This window comes from Barbatula barbatula (assembly GCF_947034865.1).
Source record: "Barbatula barbatula genome assembly, chromosome: 10".
Lineage (NCBI taxonomy): Eukaryota > Metazoa > Chordata > Actinopteri > Cypriniformes > Nemacheilidae > Barbatula > Barbatula barbatula.
In genome coordinates this window covers 23602852-23615117 of record NC_136773.1, presented here as the reverse complement: position 1 = coordinate 23615117, position 12266 = coordinate 23602852, and the positions used below count along the sequence as shown (strand labels likewise).

The 12266-nt window shown below is 42.4% G+C and overlaps 2 protein-coding genes across 3 annotated transcripts; one reads left to right on the top strand and one right to left on the bottom strand.

Moving 5' to 3' along the window:
* Nucleotides 1–3432: 3432 nt before the first annotated feature.
* On the top strand, nucleotides 3433–7722 carry clns1a (chloride channel, nucleotide-sensitive, 1A; the record flags this gene model as incomplete). Of its 2 annotated transcripts, XM_079465508.1 has the most annotated exons (7): nucleotides 3433–4198; nucleotides 4748–4884; nucleotides 5076–5207; nucleotides 5278–5391; nucleotides 5565–5744; nucleotides 6468–6531; nucleotides 7058–7722. In XM_079465508.1, coding segments are annotated over exons 1-7 (750 nt in total). In that variant the 5' UTR covers nucleotides 3433–4076. The 2 variants fall into 2 exon arrangements, with proteins under 2 accessions (XP_079321634.1, XP_079321633.1); XM_079465507.1 differs by lacking the exon at nucleotides 7058–7722 and having other exon boundaries at nucleotides 3802–4198; nucleotides 6468–6535.
* A 1882-nt stretch (nucleotides 7723–9604) lies between these two features.
* Nucleotides 9605–11885, bottom strand: aqp11 (aquaporin 11). The gene is made up of 3 exons (XM_079465892.1): nucleotides 11216–11885; nucleotides 10780–10896; nucleotides 9605–10546 (listed from the first exon to the last, which is right to left on the bottom strand). Exons 1-3 carry the CDS (start codon nucleotides 11811–11813, stop codon nucleotides 10443–10445), a joined length of 819 nt encoding a protein of 272 aa, XP_079322018.1. The 5' UTR covers nucleotides 11814–11885; the 3' UTR covers nucleotides 9605–10442.
* Between the last annotated feature and the right edge of the window lie 381 nt (nucleotides 11886–12266).

The following is a 12266-nucleotide window of genomic DNA, read 5'->3' as shown; positions in this document are numbered from 1 at the left end:
AAGCAAGTTTATCAAATGTTTAAAATGTTGAAGTTTAAAAATGTAAAAGCTAGTAAACTAACAGCATAATATATTGTATAAATGAAATAATTTACTATAAAACATACTTGAACTTTACATGATTGTACTTATACCCGTACTTACTATTATTATATTCCATTGTTCCGCGGAACAGATGTTTTCTTTTAAAGGGCCGTTTAAATCTCTTCTACAATCTTCTGAAGAAGGCCCTGAATCTTTTCCCCTGCTTTCTAGATCTTCTCTTCTTTCCCACAACCTCTGATTAAGACTGAAGGGAGGAAGTGGGGTCTGGAATCCTCACTGACTCCTCACTGTCACAGTCCTCGCTGTCATATTCCTCACTGTCGGCCTCACTGTAATCTTCACTGTCATTTTAACTGTCATATTCACTGTAATTTTCACTTTGGTTCACACTGTCATTGTCCTCACTGTCATCGTTCTCACTGTCATCGTTCTCACTTTCATCATGCTCACTGTCATCGTCCTCACTTTCATCGTCCTCACTTTCATCGTCCTCACTGTCATCGTCCTCACTGTCATCGTCCTCACTGTCATCGTCCTCACTGTCATCGTCCTCACTTTCATCGTCCTCACTTTCATCGTCCTCACTTTCATCGTCCTCACTGTCATCGTCCTCACTTTCATCGTCCTCACTTTCATCATGCTCACTTTCAATCGTCCTCGCTTTCATCGTCCTCGCTGTCTTCGTCCTCGCTGTCTTCGTCCTCACTGTCATCGTCCTCACTTTCATCGTCCTCACTTTCATCATGCTCACTGTCATCGTCCTCACTGTCATCGTCCTCACTTTCATCGTCCTCACTTTCATCGTCCTCACTTTCATCGTCCTCACTGTCATCGTCCTCACTGTCATCGTCCTCACTGTCATCGTCCTCACTGTCATCGTCCTCACTGTCATCGTCCTCACTTTCATCGTCCTCACTGTCATCGTCCTCACTGTCATCGTCCTCACTGTCATCGTCCTCACTGTCATCGTCCTCACTGTCATCGTCCTCACTTTCATCGTCCTCACTTTCATCGTCCTCACTGTCATCGTCCTCACTTTCATCGTCCTCACTTTCATCATGCTCACTTTCAATAGTCCTCGCTGTCATCGTCCTCGCTGTCATCGTCCTCACTGTCATCGTCCTCGCTGTCATCGTCCTCGCTGTCATCGTCCTCGCTGTCATCGTCCTCACTTTCATCATGCTCACTGTCATCGTCCTCACTTTCATCGTCCTCGCTGTCATCGTCCTCACTGTCATCGTCCTCACTGTCATCGTCCTCACTTTCATCGTCCTCACTTTCTTCGTCCTCACTTTCTTCGTCCTCACTTTCTTCGTCCTCGCTGTCATCGTCCTCGCTTTCATCGTCCTCACTTTCATCATGCTCACTTTCATCGTCCTCACTTTCATCATGCTCACTTTCATCGTCCTCACTTTCATCGTCCTCACTTTCATCGTCCTCACTTTCATCGTCCTCACTTTCATCGTCCTCACTTTCATCGTCCTCACTTTCATCATGCTCACTTTCAATCGTCCTCGCTTTCATCGTCCTCGCTGTCTTCGTCCTCGCTGTCTTCGTCCTCACTGTCATCGTCCTCGCTTTCATCGTCCTCGCTTTCATCGTCCTCGCTTTCATCGTCCTCGCAGGCTTCGTCCTCGCTTTCATCGTCCTCGCAGGCTTCGTCCTCGCTGTCATCGTCCTCGCTGTCATCGTCCTCGCTGTCATCGTCCTCGCTGTCATCGTCCTCGCTTTCATCGTCCTCGCTGTCATCGTCCTCACTGTTATCCTTACAGTCATCATCCTCACTGTCGTCCTCACTGTCATCTACACTGTCATCGTCCTCAGTTTCATCGTCCTCACTGTTATCCTTACAGTCATCATCCTCACTGTCGCCCTCACTGTCATCTACACTGTCATCGTCCTCAGTTTCATCATCCTCACTGTCATCGTCCTCGCTTTCATCGTCCTCGCAGGCTTCGTCCTCGCTGTCATCGTCCTCGCTGTCATCGTCCTCGTTGTCATCGTCCTCGCTGTCATCGTCCTCGCTTTCATCGTCCTCACTGTCATCGTCCTCACTGTTATCCTTACAGTCATCATCCTCACTGTCGTCCTCACTGTCATCTACACTGTCATCGTCCTCAGTTTCATCGTCCTCACTGTTATCCTTACAGTCATCATCCTCACTGTCGCCCTCACTGTCATCTACACTGTCATCGTCCTCAGTTTCATCATCCTCACTGTCATCGTCCTCGCTTTCATCGTCCTCGCTTTCATCGTCCTCGCAGGCTTCGTCCTCGCTGTCATCGTCCTCGCTGTCATCGTCCTCGTTGTCATCGTCCTCGCTGTCATCGTCCTCGCTTTCATCGTCCTCGCTGTCATCGTCCTCACTGTTATCCTTACAGTCATCATCCTCACTGTCGCCCTCACTGTCATCTACACTGTCATCGTCCTCAGTTTCATCATCCTCACTGTCGTCCTTACTGTCATCTTCACAGTCATCTTCAATGTTATCCTTACTGTCATCAGCCTCACTGTCAAGTGGCTGCCCATCTCCATGAATTCTGCACCGTAAGATCCGTCTTGCTGCAGCAGGTGAAAGGCCATCTGTAAAAGGTAAAAACAGAAATAGAATATGAGATAATGTTTTTCCATTAGCACAGATGGAAGGCTTTAACGGTGCATAAAAAACTAAATTCTGTAAATGCTTTGCGGTAATGAGTTTTGTGACTTCGTAGATAAAATGAAAGCTTGTGATTTCAGTTCACAAAAGGACAAAATGTAGCCTACATTGAAGTGCTATGTTTAAAAGTCCAAAATCTCAGGTTTCATGTGTATTTAAAGATATTTATATAGAAATAAGGAGAAAACTATATTAAAAGAGTAGAAATGTGTCAGATTGAGATATATTCTATTGGTCATAAGTCTATAGAGTGATTTGTTGTAATAATTGTCTTGTCGTCTGTCTGAACGCTGACGATCTGAATGTTTTTTATCGCCGTCAGCAGATAGAAACAGTTTGATGTCGTCTCCTTGAACACATTGCTCTCATAACATCTATTCGAGTAATGACAGTCAATGGTGCTTCAGAACTGTGGGTTGCTCACATTATTATAAAAAAATCTCTCTTGTGTTCAACCCAACAAAAATAAACATGTCTGGAACAACTAGAGAGTGAGTAAATCATGACAGAAGTGTCATTTTTGGGTGGAGTGTCCCTTTAAGGATATTAACTAAATGTGAGATAAAAGCTCAAGCACGCAACACAAATCTTGTTTACCTGCGCAACAGACCCTCTTGTCCTGTAAGGGGCGCTACAGTTTAAATCCTGCACTTGTTTTTTACGTCATGAAAAAGCGCCTCGCGGGACAAACGCACAGAAATAAATTAAGCTAGAAGAGAAAAACTCACGTTCATCAAGGGCGGGGATTAGTGGCACAGGCGTCACATCAAATCATTCTAATTCATCACTTTAATGTATATTTGATATTTAATGGCTATCAACATTTCTCAATATCTATATTCGGATGTAAATAATATATGTTGCAATCATAGAAGTCGACATGGCCGTACGGCTTATCACGTGATACGCGTTTGACCAATCAGAGTCGATCAATATATTTATTATTATGAATTGTTTATGCGTATTTCTGTTTGTGTGTTAACTGTGAATATGTGAGAACTGTGATATGTTTGCGTTCTCTATAGATAAAAAATAAAACTTTTAAAAATAAAAATAGAACGCGCCTCAATGTGACGCGCGGTTGTCCGGGCCGTGACGCGCCCCCTGCTGGTAATAAGGTGCGTATTACAGGGGAAACGTGAACGAGACGCCACACAGAAGTGACGCGTGACTGTCTTTTTGAAGTATTAAAACACATCCGAAAGTTTCTCGACACGCAAACTGCTCGTGTTTCACGTGGGCGCGCACGTACGTGCTGTTCGGTCAGATAGCGTGACGCTTCCAGCAAACAGTGAAGCGCGTGTGCGTGCGTCGAGCATCAGCGTTTGAGCAGATTCGCGCTAATTTACTACAATTCATACGGTCACGTTTGATGATGGTTGTGTTAAAAAGTCAGAATCCACCCAGCGAGGGCATCAGACTTCAGCAGGCCGAGACCACTGCGGTTCTGGACGGCAAGAGACTCGGCTCGGGAACGCTGTTCGTGACTGAAGCGTGAGTATCTTCGTTTGAATAACGTTACGCTTGTTTACCCGGTAAACCATTTTGCGTTCGTTACGTGTGTGTTGACTGCACGTGGAGACGTTTCATGTTTTATCTGTATATACAAACGCATTACTAAGACGGCGGGAACATGGTAAGTTACAGTGATGTCATTTAAAAGTGATGCAATAGCACTGCATGATATTACCTTGATAATGTTGAGTTCAACAACATTGTGAAACGATCATATCGCCATGCTTATACTTTTGAGGTAAGTGATATAAAAACGTAATGTGCATTTCATTTTTTAGTGTTGCGTCGTGACGTCAGTGCGGTGCATTACATACCCACAACATGAGCGGTAGACAAACAAAACATGCGAAACGCATCCTCGGGTTTGCATGACAATTCTTGAGATGCATACAAACTGTAGAATTAGATTCTTGTAGAAAGTAGATTCCTGCTATTCTTGTGTTTTTGTTGTTGAATGTGAGATCATTTGTGTACAATAATGTCATTTGTTTATCAGTGTAATGCATTTGAACTGCTCTGTCCTCCCAGGCGTTTGTCGTGGTTTGATGGCTCAAGCATGGGGTTCTCTCTCGAATATCCCTCCATCAGTCTACACGCTATCTCACGAGATCTCGGCTCATTCCCAGAAGAGCATCTATATGTGATGGTCAATGCAAAACTGGACGGTGAGAATGCTATTTTTGATGGTGTCGTTATAATGATATAATAGTGTTGAACGCCAAAGTTCAACACTGTTATAATTCTGAGCGCCGGTGAAGTATGGCCGCTTTCATTTTTGTAATTCGTTTCCAAAGCCCTCTCGCGCGTTTCGATTTCATGACATTTCTGCTTCAATGACATTATGCATGGTGTTCAGATGAAGGCGAAGCAGAGATGAAAGATAAAGCTCCGGATGAGGCGGGAGAAGATGAAGATGAGAGTGACGGCGGAAGTGAAGATTCAGAAACCATCACAGAGATTCGCTTTGTTCCCAGTGATAAAGCTGCATGTGAGTTGAACACAAGAATGATTCAATGTGCCTCATGAAGAATCTTTCCTTAATGGGTGTGTGTGCGCAGTGGAGCCCATGTTCTCGGCCATGTGTGACTGTCAGGCCTTGCATCCCGACCCAGAGGACGCTGATACCGATGATGATGATTATGAAGGAGAAGAGTATGATGTAGAGGGGGCGGGTGAGTCCCAAAGTGCATTGAGTGCCCCTCCAGTTTTGATTGAATGCAATTTGTTCACAACAGTTTCCATCACCAAGAGTGATTTAAGCAAGAGTTCTGGTTAAATGCTTTAGTGTGGTTTTCTCTGACACACAAGCTGAAGGGTCCTCACAGCGTTTTTTCACTTCTTTCAGAACAAGAGCAGACACACGGAGACGTGCCCACGTTTTACACCTATGAGGAGGGTCTGTCGCACCTGACGGCAGAGGGTCAGGCCACACTCGACCGATTGGAGGGGATGTTGGCTCAGTCAGTCGCCCAGCAGTTTCACATGGCTGGAGTCAGGACGGACCAAGCCTCAGCTGAATTTGAAGGTCTGTGGTTGCTACTCTTTCTCCTAGAAAAAATATATTGGCTTTTCTTTACTGTGTGCCATTGTAAATGTTATACATTTACATTTAGGCTTTTGTCAGAAGCGACTTACATTACATTATCCTATACATTGGTATCTGCAATCCCCTGGGATTGAACCCACAACCTTGCGTAAATATGTAAAGCGAATGCTCAGGTTTTTTATACCGTCTTTCAAAGTGACAACATAAAGAAAGGTTACTGCGCATGTGCTTGTTCCTGGACTGCACTTCACTTCCAGTACACATTCACAAACAATGGAGTGCCTGTAGATTATTTCTGAAAAGAAACCGAGAAGAACCGTTACTTTGCTCAACTTGTCTCTCCAATATTTAGAATTTAGACTGCAGTCTCAGTGCGCGCGTCTGATGAAACCATCTATAGAGTAGGTAAGGTTTGATGTCATGCTCTTGCAATGCACAAATTGGCCGGAAGAATTTTTCGTGACACCTTTCTGATGAGTTGTAACGATTGTATAAATCAAAACGTATCTGTGTGTTATATTGCACGTTTGTATGCATGAATTCATGTGTTCTTGGGTTCACAAATGGCCTGTTTAACAGATTTGGGACTGTCTGTAATGAGCAGGATTTCCTGAACACTGCATGATCTGCAATGAGTTAAAGCCCCATGGGAAGTTCGGCGTCATATAACGAGGGAACTCATGAGCCCTTTCTGTCTTACAGATGGTATGGAGGTAGACTCAAATGCAGTTGCCGGACAGTTTGAGGATGCTGATGTGGAACACTGGTGATTATTAACCTTATTGATTTAAAAAACTGTATAGATCTGTAAAAGAAAAAAGAAATGTATCGAAAGTAAAAGGACAAACCCTCAGAGCAAGATTTCTTTTGAAGCACATAGGGTAAGCACAAAAACTACTCTTGTTCAAAGCTCGACCATTGGGAATAAACAGACTCGCCATAGTTTTAAAGGCATGTTGTATTTTGGATATTGTGATATGTCACGATGCAATGATATATCGTTACACCTCTTATTGGACAAACAAATAGTCCCACCCAAAACTTATGCCATTGGTTAAGCCAAAGTCATCGAACAAACAGTCATGTTTTGCTAAAGCCCTAACATTTACAGTTTACATGGGGATCAGTTTAATAACATGATGAATGTAAACATTAATGATGTCAGACAAGCTGATCTGTAGTCTGTGTGGATACATATTGCCAGATTGAGAATCCTGTATAGAAATGTCTATTTTAAAATGCATAATCTGGACTCTTGCATGACACTGATTTCTGTACGTTTTCTCTGCCAGATGGAGTGTATCTGTAAACTGCTGAATATAGCACTTCACTGAGGCATGCTGGGATACCGGCTGACTCACCAGGCCCACCACTGAAAGCTCTTATACAGCCCCTCCTCTATACACGCTCTCTGTCTCTCCTTCCCTGAATTTAGCCCAGCCACAGACATTACTCACTGATGTATTTTGTAGTTTTCTCTGAAGACCAGTGTAATTCTCCTTAATGTTAATGTGTTTGTTAGACATTTAATAAATCCAGTTGTTTTGTACAAAGGTATTGATTTCATATTTGGTGTCTTATTTCTATCTGGTTATTGGTTCTGGTTAGTGCATTGCTGTAACGATATTTTAGCTAAGAACTAGCTTCTCTGCTCACTCTGAATCAGTCAAATGATAATTTCCTGTGTATTTTCTCTCAGGAGATGAAGTATTTTATCTTGTCTATTTATCAACGCATTCTGTGGGCATGTCTGTTTGTTAAAAACATGTTCGGGTCACTTTTCAACTATTAACGAAAGAAGGATAATGTCTTTCTGATAGAGAAAACGTCTGGGTCATACTGATTAAAGTATAAAAAGTTCAGTTTTATTTACGTAGAGCTTTTCAGAATGTTTCCTTGTTGCAAAGCAGCTTTACAGGAAGAAAGAAAAAATAAACCAAAATTTGTATTAGGATTCAAAAACAAGGGTCCATCTTTGCTCTTGATTGTGAGATTGCATAAGCACCTGAGGCATGTGTGGATGGTGTAAGGGTATCCCTACAGTCAGTTGGTCAGAAAGATGTGTTATTAATCTGGCGTAATGTGTAGTTTCCTCTGGATGTGTATCCCGATGGTCAGTCAGTCCACAGGCTCTCACGGGAGGATGACACCAGGTGGTCCTACTTGAGCCAGCATAATCTGCAGTGGTTACCTCGGGATGGGTCCCATCATTATTGGAGATAATACTGGTATGCATCATATGTATGCTTTGCTGAAAAGATGTTTTTAATCTAGATTTACTTTGGGAGTGTGTCTGACACTCGAATAGTATCGGGAAAGCCATTCCAGAGTTTAGATGCTACATATGAGATCCCTTTGGCGGATTTAGTTATACTATATGATCAGAAGTCCGGAGGTTTGAGATCGTGATGGGTTGAAGCGTGATAGAAGCTCTGTTAGATAAGCGGGAGCTAAACCGTTTAGTGCTTTTTAAGTGATTTGAAGAACTTTATAGTCTATACGGTACTTAATGGGTAGCCAGTGTAGGGAGGATAAAATTGGTGTTACATGGTCAAATTTTTCTAGACCTTGTAAGAACTCGAGAAGCTGCATTTTGAACTAAGTGTTATTTGTTTATTGGTGATGCAGGACAACCACTAAGAAGTGCAATACAATAATCAAGTCTTGAAGTCATTAATGAAAGAACTAGTTTTCCTGTCACAAATACACAGAATGTTCCACAGTTTGGCAATGTTTCTTAGATGAAAGAAGGCTTTTTTGTGACGTTTGAGATGTGTTTCTCCGTGCTGTTCAAGGAAATGCCAAGGTCTTTAACTATATTTGCTGAGGTAACGGTGCATCCTACTATTTGCAAGTTGTAATCTGCAACATTCTGCTTACAGATATTTGGTCTGATGAGTAATATCTCTTGTCTTATTTGAATTTAGCAGAAGGAAATTACTAGTCATACCAATGTTTTATGAACGCAAGTCCTAAACGCCCGCTTACGTTTTTGTAAATTTTTAGGTTTCATCCGGTCTAGATGATATGTATAACTGAGTATCATCTGCAAAGCTATGAAAACTAATTCAATTTTTTCTAATAATGTTACCTGGGGCAGCATGTATATTGAGAATAGCAAAGGTCCTAAAACTGGTCCTTGAGGTAATCCGTACTGGAATTTGAATTGATAATTCCCCATTTAAATGAACAAACTGATATCATTCAGATAAGTATGATCTAAACTGTTGTAAGGCTTGTCCCTGAATACCAATATAATTCTGTAAAGCCGATTTTAGGGCCTTTTTGTAACAGTACATACTACAGTATCTTAACACGCAATTCTAAAAACCTCTTGTTTTGTTCGTCTCCTGTGTTGCGCTCTAATTTACGCATTTCTCTCTTCAGGGAACTTGTAATGCTATTATACCAAGGCGCTACGTTTTTCTCTCTAACCTGTTTTAATTTGATCTAAGATATTTAAGAATACGGTCTTCGTGATACTAATGACTTCAAGATCGCGTGTGTTTAGGGGTGTACTAAGTAGTTTGGACAGGTTATCTGTAAGTCTATCTTTAGTGGTTGGGATAATTGTTCTGCCCTGTCGATAACACTGAGCGATGTGGACTTAAATTCCGATATTCATTTAACACATCATTACATTGAGGCAGGATCTCTATATCGCTAAGATCGATTCTGTGCGATATAACTAGGTCTAGGGTATGAATAAAGCGACGGATGGGGTTGTTAATGTTTAGCTTGACCCCAAATGAGTTCAATAAATCTATGAATGCAACTCCAAAAGCATAATTTGCATTATCCACAGGTCAGAGAATATCAATCGCGCAGGAACCTCAGTTGCTCAAGTAATCTCAATCTTTTATTTTCATTTCTAGTTGTTGAATGTTTCTTGTTTTGTAAATTTCATCATTAGAGTTTCTCACTATCAATGTGATAATTGTGTTTATTTTGTGCAGATCAGTCCACACACAGGGTCAAAGGTCCATCACATGACACAAGAAACCTTTTCACAACAACCCATCTCTCAGGATAGAAAAACAAACAAGATTTTTGATTTATGGGTTTAATTAAAAACAGATTTAGCTGCTTTTTCTTCCGAAATAGATACCAAGCCATTCCACAAAACAGCATGTTTTATACTTCAAGTTCAGCCAGGTTATTATACCCAAAGGCACCATAAAAGTTTCATATACCTATACAGCTAGATAATAATGATCGCTATAAAATATTATTAAAAATACCAAAAAAAGACAGTGAGACCCATGAGAACGCTTCAGTAGTGTCTTACTCCAGGAATGTTTGATTTAAGATACAATATAACAAATTAAGTACAGTGAGGTAATTATTACACTGAAGAACAAGAAAATTGACTTTTAAATCATAAAATCAAAGGTCAACAGTTCTACAAGTCATTCGTATTGCCGCCATAACACTATATAACATCCGCTGAGACACTGTGTGCATTTATGACATCACTGTGCTTTACGAATATACATCAGCTTCTCATTTAAGAAGTTCTATTGTTCAATAAGACATTAAAAAAACCTAAAACCTTAAAACTAAAGAACACAACCGAATTGAAAAGATTTGAGAAATGAGACTAACGGTGTCAAAGTTTTGTGCATTCACAGTCCATAACTATGTAACTCAACATAACACGGCCTCTTAAAACATCATTCACTTAATCTTTCTTCTCCTGAGTCCATTGGAGTTTGAAATTGTGCTTTTTCCTAAAAAGACCGGCACGACTTTCTCACACAGCAGCAGAGAGGCGATCATTCCTGAAGGAGACAGTACAGTGTGAATCGCTCTTAAAACTCACATGAATGCATTTGGCCTTTCTATCCCAAATCAGTACTTCAAAATGAAACATTTGACGAGTATATCTAACATGACAACGAAAGCAAAACGCTGCATCCTAAACTTCCATTCTGCAGGTTACGTTATGAAATGCGATAAGAACATATTGCCTGCATGTCTGACTGCTGCAAATGCATTGAATGTAAATGCTCACCTAGTGTTGGTCCCAGCCAGTACACAACGCTGTATTCTGTGAATGTATTGCCGGGACAGGGGAACTGCATAGAGAAGGCGAGAGCCGGATTGAACACGGCCCCAGTGATGTGTCCACCTTCACCAAAACAAAATGAATGTACAGTAAACTGCAACTGACAGGCAACTCGTTGATTGGTTTACTAGTTGACTTTGATCTGTCATTGTACAATAGCGCACAGGTCACCGACACCTGTTTAAAAGTACACCTGTGGTACCAGTACTTAAATAAACCAATTCATATCAATTGCATCTGCAGTTAGTTTGTTATGATTTCAACCATAATAAATAAAAAACATGCTCTCCATATATTGTTCATATGAAATAGCATGACAGATTTATCTTCCTTTTTTTCCTCATTTCTGCAACAAGACACTTTTGGGTTGTCGCACACACACCTGCATACACTAAAGTAGTGATGACTGCAGCTATGGCAGGAACTCGACACATCTCCTGAACTCTGTGCACGTTGGAGACTGCAGTGTGCATCACGAACGCGCAGCCAAGCTCCACCGCAGCGGCCTGCAGCAGAGACGCATTGATCGGGCTGCTCGTGCATTTAAACCCCGTCGATCCGTGCCGCGCGTGCAGGTCGGACAGAGACAGCGCCCATGCGTGGGGCATCGTTTCGCGCGCCAGCGCAGCGGCGAACAGCTGGCACGACACCCGCGCCAGAGCGCGCCGGCGGGTGAGAGTGGCCCGGCAGAGCTGCTCCAGGACCCCGGTGGGGTTGCAGATCGCGCCATGGAAGGAAAGCGCGTGGACCACCGAGATCACAAACGTGCACGTCAACCCGATGCGCGGCTCCAGTCCGCCCACCTCCGCGAGGAGCTTTAACTCGTGCGTGCACGCGCACAGTTGAAACGTGGAAATCAACTCCAGCGCATAGACGCTCCGGGTTCGGTCCGAGAGCAGATATAAGGCCGTCCTTCTCGCCAGCTCGCTGAAAACTACAATCCCCAATAGTAGGGACAGCGAGACGCTGAGATCGGACATCTCGCCTCCTCTGTCGGCCTGTCGCTCCCAAAATAGTCCGGTCGGACAACTTTAGAGCGGGCACGCCTCCACACTTATGACCACGCCTCCACACTTATGACCGCGCCTACCTCGCTTTGCTACGTACCAAAATCCTCCTGATGAATAATAATGAGGTGATGATGGCGTTGATTGGTACGCTGGTGTCACGTCACTAAGTAGATATTCATGAGCCGAGCTTTGTGAGGCAGGTTCAGTCGGTTCATATTCATATTCATGAGTGATGTCCGGCCCATTAAAACACAGTTGTTGCCAGGTCTTCAGAAACACTCTTCACATGCGAGGGAGATATTAGTCAAGACAATAAAATAAAGTAATAAAATCAATGTTTTATTTACACAAATATGTGCCTTGTAATAATGAGAAGGCAAACATCTTGCATTCATTTGAATTAGTATATTCCTTCTTTCTATT

Bases quoted from the DNA above. Each gene is read 5' to 3' on its own strand.
- aqp11 (XM_079465892.1), bottom strand. From the start codon at position 11,813: ATGTCCGATCTCAGCGTCTCGCTGTCCCTACTATTGGGGATTGTAGTT. The intron at 10,897-11,215 runs GTGTGTGTGCGA...GTTTTGGTGAAG, and splicing joins CACTACTTTAGTGTATGCAG to GTGGACACATCACTGGGGCC. The intron at 10,547-10,779 runs GTGAGCATTTAC...TGTCTCCTTCAG, and splicing joins CTGGCTGGGACCAACACTAG to GAATGATCGCCTCTCTGCTG.